Source organism: Suncus etruscus, chromosome X, assembly GCF_024139225.1.
Source record: "Suncus etruscus isolate mSunEtr1 chromosome X, mSunEtr1.pri.cur, whole genome shotgun sequence".
Classification (NCBI taxonomy): Eukaryota; Metazoa; Chordata; class Mammalia; order Eulipotyphla; family Soricidae; genus Suncus; species Suncus etruscus.
In genome coordinates this window covers 40,273,305-40,295,547 of record NC_064868.1, presented here as the reverse complement: position 1 = coordinate 40,295,547, position 22,243 = coordinate 40,273,305, and the positions used below count along the sequence as shown (strand labels likewise).

Below are 22,243 nucleotides of genomic sequence, written 5' to 3'. Positions count from 1 at the left end.
GATCGCCGCCCCTGATTGGCTTTTGGGGCTTCACCCATAGGATCCGCTACCATGGGTGCCGCATTGAGTACTGAGCTTAAATTCATTCGAGATATACAGTCTGAATTGAAACGCAGACATATAGAGGTTACCAAAAAAGATATTTGTAATTTTTTAATGTTTGTTCATGATGTTTGCCAGAAATCTAGTGTTCCCGGGCTCCCTCTCGCTCTGACTCTGTCTCTCAGTTTCCTTCCTCTTCTGACCCTTCATCTTTACTTCTGCCACTGCACCCTCTGTGCAAAATCCTAAACAGCCCTTCACTTCCCTAGCTTCAGCTCCGTCCCTGTTTCACCACCCTCCCCTCCTTAGCCAGCAATTGCATCAATACAAAGCCTTTAATTAGAAAAGCCTCAAAGAGCCATTTCAAGCCGTAACCTCCTATGGCCCCCAAGCCCCTTACACGCTCTCCTGCTTAGAATCTAAAAGCTGAACTCTTTGTCTCTTGGGAAGTTAATTTTTTTTTCCGCTGCAAAGCCCTTGCAGATAGGCAGGAATCCTAATCTCTAAGCTCTTATAGCTGGCCTCGCCTCTTTTCATACCTTAAAGGTACAGCACACACTTTCCAGGTCTCAGCTTGCCAACATGGCTCTTGCTGCCCTCTGTGCCTGGAAGTCGCTCCCCAGAGCCGGCATTCCAGCAGCTCCCCCACACCGGCAACAAACTGTTGCTGCTTTCTTCCCCCCCCCCCCCTTTCTGACTTGAGTTCCCAACTCACCACAATTACATCCAGGGTGTCTCACCTCTCTAACAAACTTGATAATGCTCTTAGCTCAAAAACCAGCGCTACCTTTCCTGTCTTTCTCCCTAATGGAAAAAGTCTCCCCCCCCCCCGCCTGCTCAGCAGCCTCCGCAGCTACCTTCTCAAACGCCTCCCACTGATCCCCCGCACCCCAGGGGAAAAATTCTAAATGCCCAAGACGCTCAGTCCCTAACCATGGCAGATTCCCTCCTCTCACCGCTCCCCCTATTAAAGCTATAGAAATGAAACTACTTGGCCAAATTAAAAATCTTAAACAAATCTTAAGCCTTCAAAAACAGGCTGCTTCTCTTAATTCACAGGTTTCTGCCCTTCAGGCGTTCCCCCCCATCTTGAGAATTCAAAGGAACAAACTAATAAAAGTCAGGCTGAGTGCCATAAAACAGAAACTGCTGCAGTGCCTACAAAAAATTCTAAGGGCACAGTGAGCAGGATAATTACAAAGTATCATCTGCTAAGCCATAAAACCTTGCGATATCTACACTTTGCTGTTAAAACTTCTGAGCCTAATGTACCCTTTACTCAGTACATTTTGCTCAAACCAGTCCTCAGCCTCCTTCAGCCTCTTTCCTGCCAGCCTTGGGAAACAGCCAGCTCAGGCCCTGCCACTCCCACTTTAAGCCTTCCAATTCACCTTGAAATACCCAATCTTTGTTATTCAAAAGAAATCTGAAAAGTGGCATCTCTTGCATATTCTCAAATCAATTAATAAAACCATGATCCCCATGGTGCTTTTGCAACCCAGACTCCCCTCTTCGGTTGCCATTCCCTCTAATTCCAATAAATTAGTAATTAATCTTAAAAGATTGCTTTTTTTTTCTCTATATCATTACACCCTGCGGACTGTAAATAATTTGCCTCTAGCCTTCCTGCTGTTAACTGTGCTGGCCCCTCCCCGAGTTATCAGTGAAAGACTCTGCTTCACCTTGTCAGCCCTACACTTCGTCAGATATGTGTTATTAGGTTTAGTGCATTAAGTGGTGTAAAGTAATTATTAAAACATTAAAAAGCAACATGAAGATAAGGGCAATAAACTTTTTTTTTTTGCCTCTCAGAAAATTTTAGAGCAAGGTCATGATTCTGTCACTTTACAGATAACAAAATGTTGGTAAAAGAAAAACTTCTTTGTGTTTTAAAATCCAAACAAACACAAAAGTGTTAAATTTAAGTCTTATATTTCTATTAAAAGTTTTATTTTAATTTTTAAAGTATTTACAAAATTATGTGAAAAATAATGTGGTTAGCCTTTTTAAACAATATAGTTAATTTAATGCACGGTGAACACCTAGGTGTGCTTTATAGTACCCTTAGTTTTAACTTTGTGCTACAGCAATGGTTGTTCATTATTTCTGCATTGAAAGAACTATTATTTTAAGTGCATTCAAAATATCAGCACATTATACAAATCTGTATATTTGTGTCGCAGTGAAAAAATAATATAAATGAAAAATATATTATATATAATTTTATAAGTAATATATAAAAGTAACTAAACTTTATAAGCAAATTAACTAGTATTAAATATAATTTTAGTCTTAAGTTCTAAGTGTGTAAATACATCAGATGTCTTTAACTATATTTTATAATAATCTAAGCATTTAGTTAATTTAGTATATAATATTTTTTACAAATTATTCACTTAAAGTCTTCATAGTAAAAACAGTTGTTTGTTTTTTAAAATCAGTTTTTATACCTTTAATAATCATAGTTCATGCTATTGTGTTTAATCATAAAAATTTTAACACTTTATTGCAGCTGTCTTACTGTTCTACTGCAAAACCAATTTAAAGAAAACCTATTCATTTACAGCAAATCATTTCATACTTCCAAGTAGAGACTCCTTCTACAGTGCTCATTAACCATTTTACTTAATGTTTTAAACTTCAAATTAAAATTGTTTTAAAAATGTTTTGTGTTAAATCTAAACCTTAAAATTTATTTTCAGCAAAGTTCCACTCCATCTACATTAAGTACTTCTCAAAACTAAAAATGTTTTTCTACAAAAATTTTTTTTCTTCTCACAAACATGCTAGCTAAATATTTAAAAGCGCTTGTCAATTTTTTATAATTAAGTCTTAAATCACTCCTTTTATCTGTTTATCTGTCTGTTGTGATGAATGAAAGTGGCCACAAGTGTAAAATGTTGTGTTTAGTGTTGTTTTGTTTTGTCTGTTTATTTGTTATCTCTACATTTTATAATAATACAATTTTTAAAGCCTTATCCATTTTTCAAATTTCAATTAATTTTTTCAACCTGGTTCAGTCTGGTCAGTTCACAGACTGGCATCTTGCAACTAAAAATCATGTGTTAAAAATTATGTATTAAGCTAGCTTTGTCCTTCTAATAACATGGCGGAAGGTGTGGGAGATGGCAAACCCCAGATTTCTCAATAGCCATCGGGGATAACTTTTCCCTGGAGAATTTCTGGACTTTGCAGTCACCTGGCTTTCCTGCTATGTGTAAGTTCAGGCCTATAAAATATGTATTTATGGCTAAAAAATAGCATCCAGCTTTAACATAATAACTAGAAGTTTAAGAAAAATCCTTTATATTCAGTTTAAAAAAATTTTTTTAATTAGCAATTGTTAATTATAAATTTTCTTTTATGCCAAAATCTAACAGAGGTCAAATAACATTCCCGTGGTATTCAAAAATAACTAGTGTAATGTAAATTGCTAATGTTTTCTGCCTGTAAACCCAAGCCAAAGGACTAAGTAAATTCTTAATTTTTATATAAAGTAACCATTTTGCCTCCTGCCAAGCTGTTTTCTTATAAACCTCCTGCTAGCCGCCATTCCTGCAAACCTGTTTCTAACTGACTCCACCTTTGACAATGCTGAATTGAGCACTCTGCCTAGCTGCCTTGGATGCCCACCACTGCCACCAACAACCTCCATTGCAAACAAGTCACGGTCGTGGAACTTTGCTTACTCAAACCATATATGTGCCCGCCTGTTCAACAATCAAACATTTGCAATCAAACCATTATTGTTAACAACTCTTCCATCTTCATTGAAGCCCCCAACTCCACTTATTTTGTTTGCTCCACTAAATTTTCTCCCCATATTGTTACTGAAATGTTTCTTGCTTATCATGATTGTTATGTTTTAGCTTTGTTAATGCCTAGAATAACCATCAAACCTGTTGGTCGGTTTCCACCTCGAACCTCATCCTGCAAATGGTCAATGCCTCTGCCCAAGCGCTCTCCAACACCAGCTATGAACACTGTTAAATCTGCAATTCACCGGTTTCGCCGTTTTATGAAAGCATCACAACGTTTAAATCTCCTATCTACACCAATGACTCTAAACTTCTTCTCTGGAAAGTTCAGCCTCAGCGTCATTAACTCACTGTTGGGCAAGTTGTGAGCTACGGACTCTGCCTTCTGGCCCATCCTCCTCCTCTCAAGTTATTTTAAATCTTATAAATGCCTCTGCTCTAGCCCTCACAGACCCAGATTATGAACGCTGTTGGCTTGGCTTCTCTCCTCAACCCCTACTCTTATCCTTCCGTCTTTCAACAACGTCGCGAGCCCTTTACAACTGTCACCCTTGCAGTCCTCCTTGCTGTTGGCGCCACTACTAGTGCTGGCATAGAAATTTACTCCCTTGTTTCCACTCAGTCCAATTTTCGCATTCTCACTCACGCTGTAAAACAAAACATTAATGAAATCAAACATAGCTTACAATTTCTCACTAATACTGTTAGTTCCCTTGCTGATGTAGTTCTTCAAAATCGTCGTGCTCTATATTTTGCCCTTATGTAAGAGGGGGGAGTCTGTGTAGCCCTTAAGGAACAATGTTGTATTTTCAAAGATAAACCTGGATTAGTTAGGAATAGCGTTCAACACATTGGTGACGGTATAAAAGACTTCCAAAAACATTTCGATGAAGAACAAGGTTGGTAACAGGGTTGGTTTTTCTCTTCTCCTTGGATACATACATTACTGTCCACTATTTTGGGCCCTCTTATTAGCCTCATGCTGCTCCTTTCCTTTGACCCATGGGCTTTCCGCAAACTTACTGCCCTTGTTAAAAACCAGGTAGATGAGACGGCAAAAACCTCTGTTCAAGTTCACTACCAACAGTTAACCCAACGTGACTCCTGTGAAAACTTGGCTTTTGTCACCAAGCCGCCCTTCCAGCCACTAAGTTTTCAGGAGATAGAGCGCATAGCTAACAAACGGAGCTCGCTCCGGTACTTGTGCTCTCGGCTGTGGAGACACCTACGACGGGATTAGCAAGGTCCCAGTTAGGACACGGCCCTAAAAGGCTACAAAACATAATTCGAATCTCTGTGCACACCCACGGCGCTTGTAGCCACCTTTTAAATGCGGCTTTGGCCGTGTCCGACCTGGTCAAACCTTGTAGCCTAAGAACACGGTTCTTCCACCCGCTCACGACTTTCCTTCTTTTATTAGAAGAGAAAGGGGGAGATGTTGGGGACTGTGACTTGTTTGAGGCCATTTTGCTGTTCTTTCTGCCATAATCCAGCCTTTCACCTAAAGGCTACATGCAGTCTTGCTGTAAGTTCTTGGGCCAAAGAGAAAGGAATGTGCAGCTGCAAGAGATAATTAATCTTGTAGCCCGGAGGAGAGCAACACGGCCTGGTACCATTCCCAGAAATGAGGTCTTACTCCCTCAACTACATTCCGGAGTCAACAAGGCAGTTATTATGTGTATATGTTACATTGTCTGTACAAAATTATTTCTGTAAGAACATTGCCCCCACCTTATATCTGTTAAAAGTTTAGATATGCAGCTAGAAGGTCACAAGAAATTTCCATGGAAACAGCACGTTCATCATGACTTGCAGGTAATCCTGCCTCCTAGCCCACTGCCCATTTCCTTATTTGGAGAATGATTTACTTTCTTTGTTCCTTGTAACCTGATATGTATTCTTGCCTTGTATGGACCTTCGCACCAAAAGTGTGATTGACATTATCTTTGTACTGCCCCCTTCTCCTTCACTATATAAGAAGGAGCTGTAGCCAAATAAAGTGGCCCTTGAGCAGTGAGACATTGCCTTGGGTCTTTATTATTAACCTCTCTCAGAATTTTACAGGTGTGGTTGTTCTTCTACCCAGCAAAATAGGAGTGCGGTTGTCTGAGAAGTCTTCCCAGCTAATTCCTGCTGGCCGGGCCCCCCTGGGGGGCTTCAGGACCCCGCAAATACCCATCAGATAAGTGGCTAATATCCAAAATATCCAAGGCACTGACAGAATTTTACAAGAAAAAATCCAATCCCATCAAAAATTGGGGAGAAGAAATGGACAGACAATTTGATAAAAAAAAAATAAATACAAATGGTCAAAAGGCACATGAGAAAATGTTCCACATCACTAATTATCAGGGAGATGCAAATCAAAACAACTGTGAGGTACCATCTCATGCCACAGAGATTGGTGCACATCACAAAGAACGAGAACAAGCAGTGCTGGCTTAGATGTGGAGAGAAAGGAACTCTTATTCACTGCTGGTGGGAATGCCATCTAGTCCAACCTTTATGGAAAGCAATATGGAGATTCCTCCAAGAACTGGAAATTGAGCTCCCATACGATTTAGCTATACCAATCCTAGGGATATACACTAGGAACACAAAAATGCAATACAAAAAATACCTTCTTCACAACTAAATTCATTGCAGCACTATTTACAATAGCCAGACTCTAGAAACAATCAAGATGCCCTTCAACAGATGAACGGATAAAAGAAACGTGGTACATATATACAATGGAATATTATGCAGACGTAAGGAGAGATGAAGTCATGAAATTTTCCTATATATGAATGTACATGGAATCTACTATGCTAAGTGAAATAAATCAGAGGGAGAGTGACACAGAATAGTCTCATTCATCTATGAGTTTTAAGAAAAATAAAAGACATTTTTGCAGTAATTCTCAGAGTGAAAAGAGATGAAGGCTGGAAACTTAGCTCACAACATGAAGCTCACATCAAAGATTGATTAATGCAGTTAGAGAAGTAACTACATTGAGAACTCTGCTAACAATGTGAATGAATGAGGGAAGCAGAAAGTCTGTCTAGAGTACAGGTGGGGGTGGGGTGGGGAGGAGGGAGATTTGCGATATTGTTGATGGGAATGTTGCACTGATGAAAGGGGGTGTTCTTTACATGACTGAAGCCCAACTACAATCATATTTGTAATCAAGTTGTTTAAATAAAGATTTTAATAAAAATGAAATTGTAGGAAGCCAGAATTATAGGAAATATAGAAAGCAGAACAGTAAAATAAACTAAAGCTAGAGGTATCTCCAATGATTCAATGCTATTGGTTAAATAAATAAAAGCAAAAATAATCAAAATGTAGTACACAAAACTAAGAAGCTTCTATGTTTCAAACAATAATGATGATGATGAAAATAAATAGACATCCCCACATCCCAAAAAGAAATTATTTATACAAAAGTCATCTGACAAAGAGTTAATATTTAAAACATACCAAGCAGTAATGGATTTAACAACAACAACAACAATATCAAAATCAACTCCATCAAATAATGGGAGGGGAAGAGATGAACAGAACAGATAGATTGCCAAGAATTACTTGAAAAAAATGCTCTGCATTACTTATCACTAGGGAAAGAAAGTCGGAGTAATATTTCACAGCAGTAAAACTGGCATACATTACAATGAACAAAAACAACCAGTGTTGTTATGAATATGGAAAGAAAGGAAGCAATATTCACTGCTGGTGAAAATGTTGACTCTCTAACCATTTTAAAGAACAATGTGAACACTTCTCAAAAAACTAGAACTTGGTCTTTCATTCCACCCAGAAATGCCATTGCTTTTATTTGAAGTTATTATTTCCTTAGTTTTCCTTTTAATTTGAAAATATTTTTAATTTTATATTTTTAAACTTTTTTAATTTATTGAGGCACTGTGATTTAATGTGTCCTGTCTACATAATTCCAATACTGAATCTATAACCAGTTTGCCAGTCTGCCTCTGCCTAGGCTCTCAAAGCCCATATTTTTCAAATATTCTTTCATCACTAACTCAGTTTTGTGGATGAGTTTTCTTGTTATGTTTCCTTTGGTCCATTGTTTCTACATTTATTTTTGTATCCTTAAATTTCTCATGTGAGGGAGATCATTATCTATCTCTTTCTTTCTTTCTGATTGATTTCATTTACTATGACATGCATGTTGTGACATACAAATTGAATGGTTTTGTTTATTTCTAGAACTGTATAGTATTCTCTTAAAGGAATGTGTGTATGTGTGTATTTCTTAACTCATTTATCTATATTTGACATGTGTTGGCATTTGGTTTTGTTTGTTTCTACGTCTTGAATATTGTACTAAATACTGCAAAGAACATTGATGTGCATATATTCTTTTGAATGATTTTTTTTGTTTGAATAATCTTTGCCAAGAAGTGGTATCACTGGGTCATGTGGGAATTCTATTCTTATTTTTTGAGAGATCACCATATTTATTTCCATAGAAGCTGAACCAGATTGCATTTGCATTGACAGTTGATGATGGTTCCTTTTTCTTCCCACATACTCTGGCTGTTTATAGATTTTGATATGTGTTGTTTTCACACAGGATCAGTTAAGATCTCAATGGTGTTTTGATCTGCATTTCCATAATTATGGAGATTATTTTCTCATGCCTGTTGGGCATCTGTGTGCTTCCCTGGGAAAGTGGCTGTTCATCACCTCTCCCCATTTTTCAGTGGGGCCACTAGATTTATTGTTTTTGGATTTGTGAGATCTTTATATGTCTTAGATGTTAGCTCTTTATATGATGTTTTTTTGTGTGTGTGTGTGGTTTTTGGGTCACACCCGGCAGTGCTCAGGGGTCACTCCTGGCTTCATGCTCAGAAATTGCTCCTGGCAGGCATGGGGGACCATATGGGACGCCGGGATTCGAACCGATGACCTTCTGCATGAAAGGCAAACGCTTTACCTCCATGCTATCTCTCCGGCCCCATATGATGTTTTTTGTACAATTATTTTCTCTCATTTAGTAAGTTGTATTTTTAATATAGCTTGAGTTTCCTTTGCTGTGAAACATTTTATTTGATGTAGTTCCATTTGTTAATTTTATTGTTGTTTTTGCCTCTGTGGTCTTTTTATTTTGTAGACATATCTTTGGTCAATTTTCTGTACAGTTATGCAAAAGTTTTTTTCAATGTATATTATATATATTATATATTATATAGTCCCTAGTTCCTAAATCCACTTTGAGTGTGAGGTCTGGTATAATTTCTTTTTATACATATGGCTATCCTGTTTTCTAACATCACTTTGAATAAATGTTCTTTGCTCCACTTTATTACTTAGCTTTTTTGTTATAGATTACCTGTTTATGAATGGATCTGGATAATCTTACATTGAGTAAACTTAAAGAGGAACAGATATCTAATGATCTCTCTTACGTGTGATATAAAATCATATTAAGTAAATGTCCAAAGGCAACAGAAACTGAGAATTGCCATGTAATAGGAAATTTACTATAGTAGTGGGAGTGGGGGTGGGGAGTATAATATTATGTATAGGAACACTGGGACAGTGATAGGGAAAAGTGGTACTATGGTGGAGGGTTTGGTGCTTGAACAATTTGTGCATAATACCTTACATTTAGCAGTATTGTTAATCATGATGTGTAAAACAAATTTGAAAATAACAAGTACTTAACTTATAATAGTTGGCCGGTAATAGTGGCTGGTATTCAGGCTGATCAAGAGCAGTAGAGCTTTTTGGACCAGAGTGATAGTGTTGGTAGTACAGAGTTTTCTTTGCATATGACCAACCTTAGTTCAATTCTTTAAGCACAATAGGGATTCTCCAAGCACCACTAGGAGTGATTCCTGAATGCAGAGTCAGGAACCTCTGAGTACTACTGAATGTGAAGCAAAAGCCATGAAACAAAAAGAACTAGGATTTTTGTTTTAAAACTTTTGTTTAAAATAAACACATTTAGCCAAGTTATAAATATGATGCTGAGGTGGTAGGCTGGGTAAGGGTTGCATATCTGGGGACACTATCTGAGGTAAATTAACACTTCTGGGGGGGATTGCTGCTGGAACATTGCATATATAAAACTAAACTAAAAATATCTTTGTAAATCATAGTGCTCTGATAAAATTAAAATAAAAAAGGTATATTTGGAGGAGGTAAATTTGGCTACATAGAGTATAAGAGGGCCAGAGAGGGTATAGTTGGTAAGGTGCTTGTCTTGCATGTGGACACCTGGATTCTACCTCTGCCATCCCATTTGGTGTCCTGAACACAGCCAGAAGTAACCCCTGAATATAATTGGTTGTGGCTCCCAAACAAGACAAAAATATAAAATAAATGCTAGTGAGCAATAGTGATCTATTGTGAAACTTCTGGGGAAAACAGATGTCACATGAGCAAGAAATGTAGAGTTAAGTAATTTTGCTGCATATTATTAACCAAAAGGCATGGATGATCAAGTTGAAGTCACACAGAGGATCCATTCTCATTAATTGCTTACCATAATTGTCCACTTTCTATTTTCAGCCTCTGGGAATACAAGGGATCGTGGACAATAAAACACTTCATCATCTACTTCTTCTGGCTTTCTGGGTAGGCAATGTAAAAATGTCCAGTCAGAGGCAGCTTCTTTAGCGGTCTAAAAAAGAGATGGGATAAAAAGAAAGATAAGCTGAAAAGTACTAGAAATAAATTGATGTCATTGTTATTATCTGTAACTTTCATATCTTCTTTAATATTTAAAAAACTCATAGAATCTGGAGACAGTGATAAATAGAAAGGAAAGATAAAGAGGCAGAGTGAGAATATTAGTTCAAATCACCTAGGACAAATATATATGGTATTTTCCGTTTATGAAACTTCATGGTCACTTTTTATTTAGGAAATAATCATTACAGTTTATACTACTAACTCAATTTACCAATATTCTCTTTAGTGGAATACTAGACATTTCAGTAAAGAACTCCACTAGTATAATATGTGGCTAACAACAAAAGACACATATTTTGTCCTTACATATGTAAGATGTTTTTGTTGAACTATATCTTATTTAAGCTTATCTCTAAATTATGAACCTTAAGCATAGATATAATCCCTTATTAAAACCATTTTTGAATATGAATATTTTGATACAAATGTAAATCTACTAACCATTTTAAAATTTTTCAGCAGTTAATTTTTGAAAGTTACAATTTTAAAATTCATTTTCATTATTTAGTAACACATCAAAGACTATGTCCCTACATGTTTTTTTTTTTTACCATTAAATAACCACTAAAATTGTGTTTTACTTTCCATCCCCATTCTAGGTTAGAACACTCTGAGTTTCTAAATGCTGGCAAAACAATATGAAAAATGAATAACATTTGAACTACTAATACATTAGAGACATGTTTATTCTATAAGCTTATAGAACCATCACCTAATTGTGTTAGGTGAAAAAATTGCTTAACTGGTCAAAGAAGAGGTAAACTGCAGGTAATTTAAAATTTTTCCATAAAAATATTTGTCAGTCAGGTGTGATGATACATGCCTGTAGACCCAGCTATTGGGAGGCTGAAGCCAGGAGATCATTCGAAACCAGGAGTTATGTACTTTAGTGCACTATTCAATTGGGTGTCCACATAAGTTAGGCATCAATATGGTGACCTGTGAGAGCAGTAAACCACCAGTTTGGCTAAAAAATATTTTCCAATTATATGATAAGGTATTAGCCATATTATATAATGAATCTCTAAAATCAATAATAAAAGAGGCACGGAATATGTTATTTACAGAAAATGATGTGAAAATGTCCAATGAACAATAAACACCTGCAAATAGCTAGAGCAACCCTTGTGAAAAGAATATGGGAGGCATCACTTTACCCAACTTTAAATTGTATTACAAAGCAATAGTCATTCAAGCAGCATGGTATTGGAATAAAGACAGACCTTCGGATAAGTGGGATAAACTTGAGTATTCAGAGAATGTGCCCAAATATTCAATCAATTAATTTTTGATAAAGGGGCAAGAAATCCAAAATGGAGCAAGGAAATCTTCATCAAGTGGTGTTGGCACAACTGGTTAGCCATTTGCAAAAAAGCTAACTCAGACCCCCATCTAACACCATGCACAAAAGTCAAATTCAAGTGGATTAAATACCTTGATATCAGGCCTGAAACTATAAGGCAGATAGAGCAACATGTGAATAAAATACTCCATGATATTGAGACTAAAGGTATCTTTAAGAAGGATATGTTACTCTCCAAACAAGTGGAAGCAGAAATAAACTGAGGGACTATATTAAGCTGAGAAGCTTCTGCAACTCAAAGAAAATAGTGACTAGGATACAAAAGCCACACACAGAATGGGAGAAACTATTCACTGAATACCCATCAGATAAGGGGCTAATATCGAAAATATACAAGGTACTAACAGACCTTAACAAGAAAAAGAAATCTAACCCCATCAAAAAGTGGGGAGAAGTCATAAACAGACAATTTCTCAAAGAAGAAATACAAATTGCCAAAAGGCACAGGAGCAATTTATGAGGGCAGAGGTAGGAGTAACACATAAGCACTACCAAAACCCCAAAACAAAACAAAACTGAACAACAAAAAATGAGTCATTTAAATGAATGAAGGCAAGAAAATTCAGTTTTTCTTGTTCAAATTTAGTTCCCTTTAAACAAGGAGTGGGTCTTTACCTATTGTTTTATGAATAGAGTGTCCATGATAATACTTAATCCCTTTATTTACCCAAACAGATTGGCTGGCTTTTCCAACAAAGGCGGTTGCCAAAGTATAGCTGGAAAATCTGGGAACTTGATAATGAGGCAGATTTGGGTGTCTTAACTTTGACCAATTGAAGTTGAAACCCAAGATGGTAGAGTCCTACTAGCTGTGTGCTAACAACTCCTCCAGGTAATTCTAAAGCATGTGAATAACGAGAAGTATTGCTTCAGATATTAATGAAATGCACTGATTCAGAAAAAGTGCCTTTCCCTAAGAGTGACCTCAAGGTTGTTAGCAAAACTAAATTGGACTTAAGAGTGTTTGTTGGGTTAATCTTATTTTAGCTAAAACAAAGTTTATCCCTGGTTTCTTTGTATCTGTTTGTTTACAACTTGATTTTACCTGAGTGGGTTTACTGCTCCTCCCAGTGATGATCTCTGTACTCAATAAAAACAGTAGTTCTGGCAGGTAGCAAGCGCCATACTAGGTGGAAGTCTACCAGACTACCTGTGTTTCACCCTCAGCCTGGTCTGGATTGTTTCTTGTGCCACCCTGATTCAGACTCGTTCATCTGGGGCTGGAGATATAGTTCATGGGGGTGAATTTACAACTGGCACCCGAACCTTGGACTTAAAATGAACACTGGACCCACAAAGAAGACCTCAGTGATGGTGAGTGCTAATTGTGACTTGCCCCTTTGGTGGATTATCACCATGACAGCACCCTCCAGTAGGACTAAATGTGCTGTGCCTTTCACTGGAACATTCATTAACATGGTTCCTGTTCTGAAAGTCTTTGTGTTGCTCTGGTCCATCTACCTGCATTTCTTACTCTGGCCTGTATTGCCAGACTCCCTCTAAATTCTCCTGCATACATGCCACCAGAGGAGAAGAGTGCCTTCCCAATGGTGATGAGTTCACAATCTAAAGGCCTTCCCAGAAATGATAATTTATTGTTTTTTTGTTTTTTTGTTTTGTTTTTTGTTTTTTTTTTTGGTTTTTGGGCCACACCCGGTAACGCTCAGGGGTTACTCCTGGCTATGCGCTCAGAAGTCGCTCCTGGCTTGGGGGACCATATGGGACGCCGGGGGATCGAACCGCGGTCCGTCTCCTAGGCTAGCGCAGGTAAGGCAGGCACCTTACCTCCAGCGCCACCGCCCGGCCCCCGATAATTTATTGTTTACTACTAGAACTAAACCAGAGAGACCCCCTTCTCCCAAGAATGATAAGCCACCTACCATCTCTGCAGACTCAGAGTCTGAAAATGGCTCAACCAAAGTTACCCCCATGCCCCACACACTGAGACAAATATACAAGCTGATGCTGGCAATCCATGTACTGGGCACTGTTAAATAGTTCAATATCCTGAATGTTTATGGATTTATTAACAGAAATCACACCAAAGAAGATGTTTTTGCTCATTGGACAGCTATTAAGAAGAATAGGAAGTTTCTGCATAGTGTTGGAGATGAGGAGACTGTGGAGTTTAATGTTGTGAAAAGAGAGAGGGGACCAAAAGCTGTTAATGTTTCCAGACCTGGTGGAATGCCGGTGAAAGGTAGCAGATATGCTCCCAATTGACATAGGTTCTGTCTATTCATCCCCCGGCCTCACTCAGCTAACCCACCCCCTATGGTGCTTGAGACCACCTCAGTTGAGACAGAAGCAGGCAATGAAAGGTAAGGAGTTGAAGACTCTGGGCAGCGTCCTAGATGCCACTGTCTACCATCTTTCCTCTACCAGTAGAGCCTTTTGCCAGGACCACGGTCCCCAGACCTGAAGCAGCTTATCAAGGAAACCCCAGAAGCCTAACAAAAATGTGAGTATGGAGAAGATGTAGGATCCAAGACCAGCTGAAGCCCAACAAAGAAGCCGCTTTCAGAACTTCCTGTACCCAAGTTACCTCCAAAATTTAACTTTCTCCTAAGCTAATCTCTTGTTCCTATTTGCATAGCTCACTATATTGCTGGCTAAATTGTGTTTTATCTGTGTGGTGCATGAGGTGAATTTACAAGTATTGAGGAAAGAAAGGAAAGTATTAGGCTGATGAATATAATTGTGGGACCTTTCTTAAATCAGAGGACACTGAATTCAACAGAAATAACCTAATGTCTTCAAACACATATATAATAAAGCATGTTAAAATTCCTCTTGCTTTGAATGGGAAAAACCTATTTGTTTCTTCTGCCCAGATTTCAAATTCCTTAATCCAGGACAAAAAGTGTCTTTGCAAATGAGACTGCCAGTCTTCAGGGCAGAGATCTCAGGAATACGTTATTAGGAATAGAAGGAATCTCTTCTCCCCAAAGTGCATGAGAGATTAGACAGTACAGGCCTTTCTAAACAGAATTAATTGACCTTCAGAAAGGCATCAATTTGTACCTTCATTGTAATCTGGTAACCTTGGAAAGCCTGGAGCCTTTTTTTCTTCTCCTCTTCTTGTCCCATGCTTATCCAGGTGTCAGTAATTAATACATTGCCTCCACGGGCTGCTTCCAAAGGGTTATTCGTCAGCATTATCTTGGTACCATTCTAGCATAAAAAAAGCACTCAGTTAACCATCTTCACCAGAAAGAGAAAGGCCTTTAGAACTTCACACATAAGAACTTCATACAAACCTCTTTAGCATACTGCTCTGCCAATTTGGTTATACTAGGATCTGGCTCATAACCCTGCAAGAGAGAGTATAACTGTTATCCAGGTAACTTTATTGCATATTTTTCTTATATGTGCATTATTTTCACTTCAACAACATTCCCAGATCCCTACAATTGTAGCCCTATTTTGTTGAGTAGAATATAATTTTTCACATTTAAAATTTCAAGCATTATTAGTACTTTTTTCCAATTTAAAATGAAACAAATTTTCCTCCCCACCCTCTTTTTTGCCTCTCAGCAAGACATCTTATTCTTTTATCTTAACAAGGATCATATAAAAATTTTATAATCACATCGGTTTCATCTCAGTGTCTTTTGGCATGTTATACTTTTATTCATATTGATAGTTTTTCCATGGGTCTACAATGTTATGGAATTTCAGCTTCAAATGTTGATATGTATGTATCAGCTCACCCCAAAGTTCCAATGCCATCCCACCATAAATATGAACCATTTCTTAATCCTTTCTCTTCACTCTCCACTATAGTTTACACCAAGTCTGCAGTTAGCATATTTTTTGTCAATTCACTTATGCAAGGTATTTTTTAAATACTTTCTTTTCTGAAATGCTTTTTCCCACTTACTCCATGTGGATAATGCTTTCAGCCTTAGAATAATATTTCATCTTCAGTAAAACCTCCAACAGCCTCTGCTCCATCACAGCTAAATATTAACAGCTTAAATATACACATATTATTCTTTAGCATTCACCAGCCAATGTTCTGAATACATGGTGCTTGCTTAGAGGTGGCCTTACACAGCAAGTACACATTTTTTTTTGCTAAAGTGGCTTCCTTAAAGGTAGGTTTAGAAAGTGAGAGAGTCAACTAAGGCTCCAAATCTAGGGAAAGAGTCACTGTTAGAAATGTAAAAACTCAAGTTTTCTTCCACAATTGCTTCCCTCCCATGTCATCACTAAGTTCAGGGACATTCTAGGCAAAGCTGATCGTATCTAAGTTGTGCCGTTCCTTACAGGTAGCCAATCTGCCTCTTTCCTCAACCTCCCATCTGTTGTGTACATCAGAGCCAGCTGCTTTTATCTGAAGCCTTCAATGTTTACTACTTGTTTCTCAGTCATAGCTAAATAAAGGTATCAGTCTCCCCACCAATATTCCCTGCTTCTGTCTCTTTTAATTCTTCTCAACATCTTGCTGCAGAAAAATCAGTCTTGTCATCCCAGAACAAGCTTTTCCTTTTTCCTTTGGGGGGTATACCTTATGATACTCAGGGGATACTCTTGGCTCTGCACTCAGAATCACTGCTGGCAGACCGCGGCTGTGATAGGCACACACAGAAGTGAACCTCATCTTTTGACAGGTAGTGGGGGAGGGGAAATCTGACCCAGGTCTGGACCAGCAGCACGCAACCACACCTTCTGGCATTTATAGGGGGAGGGGAAACCTTGCCGTAGTTGGGCAAGGTGGAGGGGACCCAAGACTTCTGGCAGGTAAAGAGAGGAAAGAGAATTGAGGTTGGGGCCAAATCACAGCGACCACAGCCATCATACTGGCCTAAAGCTGCACTCCAGAGAAGGGACCTAGACCCACACCACAGGTGACAAAGAAGAGCTGAAAGCTCAAGGCAGAACACTCCGAGTCAAATCAAATGCAAAGAAACAGGGCTTTGTGAGATAGACAGAAGGTAAGTCATTTGCCTTGCATGCAGAAGGACAGTGGTTTGAATCCCGGCATCCCATATGGTCTCCTGAGCCTATCAGGAGCAATTTCTGAAAGTAGAGCCAGGAGTAACTCCTGAGTGCCAAAAACCAAAAAAAAAAAAAAAAAAAAAAAAAAAAAAAGCAAAGAAATATGGGTAAACTAAGGAAGACACTAGCAACCGGGATTTAGAGAGTAACCCTAGCAAGTTCCCAAGTCCACCAAAACGCATGGGCCCAATAGATGAGGACTTAATGGTGGGAATAAAAGTTATGGCAGGGGCCGGGAAGGTGGCGCTAGAGATAAGGTGTCTGCCTTGTAAGCGCTAGCCAAGGAACGGACCGCGGTTCGATCCCCTGGCGTCCCATATGGTCCCCCCAAGCCAGGGGCAATTTCTGAGCACTTAGCCAGGAGTAACCCCTGAGCGTCAAACGGGTGTGGCCCAAAAACCAAAAAAAAAAAAAAGTTATGGCAATAAAAATCCAGCGAGTTCGGGAAATTCATAGATGAACAAGTCAACCAACTCAAAGAAGAATTTTTACAGAAGATGAGAGAATTAATACAAATGGAATTAAAGGAAAAAACAAATGTCTTAGCAATCAACAATAGCAGAATTACACAGTTGGAGAATTGCATAGAAGAAATTGAAAGAAAACTACAAACCAAAAATGACAATAAAAACAATAAGGAAATAAAAGGCAAAGCATTGGAAGAAAAAGTTAGGTATTTAATGAAAAAAAGACAAAAGATGAATCTACTGATTTTAGGAATACCAGAAGGGGAGGAAATAGGGAAAGGGGAAGAACAAGTGGTACGGGAAATAATAGCAGAAAACTTTCTCACACTCTGGAAAGAGGCTCCAATGCATATCCAGGTGAAAATAGTCCCTAATAAAATAGATCCTAATAAACCAACACAAAGATATAGTAATCCACATGGGAAAAAAGGAGAAAGATTAACTCCGTAAAACAATAAGGGAATAAAAAAAATCAAGAACAAATGAAGAAACATAAGAATCAAACCAGATATCCCACTTCAAACAATTCAAGCAAGAAGACAGTGGGATGACATATTTAAAAGACTGAATGAAAGAAAATTCCAACCTTGAGTCCACTACCCAGCAAAGCTCTTATTCATATGGGAGAGAGGACTAAAATTATTCTCAGACAAAAAGAACATGTATTATTTTCATAAACAAAGCCAATTCTAAATGATCTACTCAGAGATGAATTACACAATACAAACAACCAATTACAACAAAACCACCCTACACAATACAACTGCACAACAGCCCTCTCTGTCAATAATCTCCTTAAATATCAATAGACTAAACTCTCCCTATAAAAGACACATAATAGAGAGTTGAATTAGAAAACAAAAACCGAATTCTTTCTGCCTGCAAGAAACACACCTACAAGTACAGGATACACACAAGCTTAGAACCAAAGGATGGAAACCAATTATTTAAGCCAATGTAAAGCAAAAAAAGCTGAGACAACCATTCTTACATCAGACCAAATTGCATTCAATCTCAAGAAAGTGATCAGAGACAAAGAGGGTCACTATTTAATGATCAGAGGAATATTAGAACAAGAATTACTAACTCTTGTCAACATTTATACACCAAATACAGAGCCAGAAAAATATGTAAAGTATTTGCTTGCAAACCTGGAGAAACATATGGAAGAAAATGTGATAGTAGTAGGAGATCTCAATACTCCACTATCACCATTGGACAGATCCACCAGACAGAAAACTGGCAAAGACATAAGAGCCCTAAATGAGAAATTAGAAGAACTATGACTAATGGACATATATAAGGCCCTCCACCCTCAGAAAGCAGAATACACATTCTTCTCAAGTGCACATGGAGCCTTCTCTAGAATAGACCATGCCTTAGGATCTAAATCTAACTTGCATACATTTACAAATATAAGAATTATTAGAAGCACCCTATCATATTATCATGCAACAGAGATCAAGATTGACTGTAAAAAGAAGCTATGGAGAAAATCCAACACCTGGAGAGTAAACAACATGCTGCTCAACAACTGCTTGATCAAAGAGGAACTCAAGGAAGAAATAAAAGATACTTTGAGACAAACTATAATGAAGAGACAAGTTGTCAAAATATGTGGGTCACAGCAAAAGCAGTAATTAGAGGGAAGCTCATAGCAATAAAGGCCTATATCAGGAAAGAGGAAAATGACAATATCAACATTTTAAAGAGACACCTTAAGGTTCTGGTAAAACAGCAGCAAACAACCCCAAGCATAACCAGAAGACAGGGAAAAAACAGAGCAAAAATAAACAACCTAGAGAATAAGAAAAGAATACAAAAAGTCAATGAGACCAGGAGTTGGTTTTTCTTTTGGGGGGAGGGGTCACACCCAGCATTACTCAGGGGTTAGTCCTGGCTCTGCACTCAGAAATATCTTCTGGCAGGCAAGGGGGGCGATATGGGATGCCGGGATTCAAACCAACATCAGTCCTGGTTCAGCTACTTACAAGGCAAATGCCCCACCACAGTGTTATCTCTCCGGCCCCAGGAGTTAGTTTTTCAATAGAATAAACAAGATAGACAAACCACTGGCAACATTTACAAAAATAGAGGAAAAACACACAAATACATAGGATCACAAATGAAAGGGGAGAGGTTACAACAGAATCCCCAAAAATCCAACACATCATGAGAACTTATTATGAACAACTACACTCAGTCAGGTGGAGAAGCCAGAAGAAACCGACAGATTATTAGAAAAATATACCATCTTCTGAGACTGAATAAGGAGGATTTAGATAGCCTAAACAGGCCAATCACATCTAAGGAAATTGAATAAGTAATTAAGAAACTCTCCAAGAACAAAAGTCCAGGTTCAGATGGTTTTACAAGTGAATTCTATCAAACATTCCGAGAATTACTACCACTGATACAGAGGCTCTTCCAAAACATTGAAAAGACAGGAATCCTTCCTAATTCCTTTTATGAGGCTAATATCACACTCATTCCCAAAGATGGCAAAGACACCTCCAAGAAAGAAAACTACAGACCAATCTTGCTAATGAACATAGATGCAAAAATCCTCAACAAAATCTTAGCAAAAAGTATCCCGTACTACATCAAAAAGATTATGCACCATGACTAAGTGGGTTTCATCCCAGGGATGCAAGGATGTTTCAACATATGCAAATCAATCAACATCAGAAACCACATCAACAAAATAGAAACAAAAATTATATGATTATATTAATCGATGCAGAGAAGGCATTTGACAAACTCCAACACCCATTCATGATGAAAGTACTCAGCAAAATAGGGCTGGAAGGAACCTTCCTCAAGATAGTTACATTTATCTATAAAAAGCCCACAGCCAACATTATCCTTAATCCCAAAAACTGAAAGCATTTCCACTGAGGTCAAAAACTAGGTAAGGATGTCCTCTCTCTCCACTTTTACTCAATATAGTTTTAGAAATCCTAGCAATAGCAATCAGACAAGAGAAGGGAATGAAAGGAATCCATATAGTGAAAGAGGAACTCAAACTAACACCTTTTCCAGATGATAAGATGATATACATAGAAAATCCTAAAGATTCCACAGTAAAACTCCTAGAAACAATTAACCAATACAGCAAAGTGGCTGGCTTCAATGTCAATACACTAAAGACAGTAGCATTCCTCTATACAAATAAGCTTCAATGTCAATACACTAAAGACAGTAGCATTCCTCTATACAAATAACTAAGTAGAGGTGAAAGTATCCAAAAACATCAAGTACCTAGAAATCAACCTTACATGAGATGTGAAGGACCTATACAATGAAAACTAAAACACTTCAAAATAAAATTGAAGAGAACCTAAGGGGTTCATGGGTTAGGTAGAGTCAACATCATCATAATGAATATTTTACCTAAACTTCTATATAGATTTAATGCAATCCCTATCCAAATTCAGACATTATTTATTAGGACTCAGAACAGTCAATTATAAAATTAATCTGGAACCACAAAAGACCCAGGTTAGCCTAATACATACTAAAAGAGAAGCTGGGTATCATCTCTTTACCTAACCTGAAGCTTTACAATAATGCCATAGTGATCAAAACAGCATGGCACTGGATGAAAGAGAGAGTATCAGACCAGTGTTTTATAAAAGAATATCCAGAGATAAACTTCCAAATATACAGTAAACTAATATTAGACAAAATAGCCAAGAACTTGAAATGGAACAAAGACAGTCTCTTTAACAAAGTGTGTTGAAACAACTGGATAGCACATGTACGAAATTAAAGATTGATCTATACCTCACACCTTACACAAAAGTCAACTCAAAATGGATTAAAAGCGTTGAAATCATACCCAAATCTATAAAGCTTATTGAGGAAAAACTATACAGAACACTCCAAGACCTATATATCAAAAATATCTTTGAGGATAGAATGCCAGTGGCAAGAACGTTAGCATCAAAACTGAATAAATTGGACCACATCAAACTAAAAAGTATCTGCATGGCGAAATAAACCCTAGTTAACACTAGAAGGCAGTTAACAGAATGAGAAAATTTTTGCATTGAACGTGTCAGATAAAGGGCTGATATCTAGGATATACAAATCACTCAGAAAGGTGGGCTCCAAAAATCTAATAAAGTCATGGAAAAATTGTGAGAAAAAATAAAAATCACTTCTCCGAAGAAGACTTAAAGATAGCCAATAGACACATGAAAACATGTTTACCTTTACTCTGCATTAAGGAAATCCAAATCAAGACAACAATGAGGTACCACCTTATACCAGTGAGGATGGCTCACATCAAAACAATGGGACCAATCTGTTGGCAGGGAAGTGGTAAGAAAGTAACTCTCATCCACTGCTGGTGGAATGCTGCCTGATCCAACCCCTATGGAAAATAGTGTGGAGATTGTTCAGTAAACTCAGAATTGAGCTGCCATATGACCCAGATATTGCTCTCCTGGATATCTATCCCCAAGATGGAAGGACATTCATACCAAATTATTTGTGCACTCCATTATTTATAGCAGCACTTAGTACAATATCCAAGATTTGGAACCAACATCTATGCCAACAATAGATGAGTAGATTATAGATGTGGTATTTAGACACAATGTAATACTACATAGCAGTTAGAAACAATACAATCATGAATTCTGCAGCAACATAGATGGATCTCGAAAATATTATGTTAAATAAAGTAAGCCAGTAGAAGAAGGATAAATACAGAATGATAGCACTTCTCTGAAGTATTTAGAATATACACTGTATATACATATAATACTCCAAGAACAAACACAATGGTCTAATATGGTAGAAACTCCAAGCATCATAGTTTTCAGCAATTACTGGGCAGAAGTGTTCAAATCAAGTGGAAGAGAAACAACACAAAGCCTCGATTACCCATTATAACTTAA

At 37.7% G+C, this 22,243-nt stretch overlaps 1 protein-coding gene and 1 non-coding gene across 2 annotated transcripts in view; one reads left to right on the top strand and one right to left on the bottom strand.

The window, feature by feature from the left end:
* Positions 1 to 22,243, bottom strand: part of OTC (ornithine transcarbamylase) — a 152,945-nt gene that overhangs the window by 11,631 nt on the left and 119,071 nt on the right. Inside the window, exons 7-9 of the mRNA XM_049767118.1 lie at positions 15,126 to 15,179; positions 14,890 to 15,039; positions 10,294 to 10,431 (exon numbers count right to left, since the gene is read on the bottom strand). Coding sequence (XP_049623075.1) covers positions 10,294 to 10,431; positions 14,890 to 15,039; positions 15,126 to 15,179 — 342 coding nt within the window. The remainder of the gene's footprint in view (positions 1 to 10,293; positions 10,432 to 14,889; positions 15,040 to 15,125; positions 15,180 to 22,243) is intronic.
* On the top strand, positions 2,070 to 2,199 carry LOC125999716 (small nucleolar RNA SNORA22). The gene has a single exon (XR_007492195.1). It is a non-coding gene; the product is annotated as a small nucleolar RNA SNORA22 (small nucleolar RNA).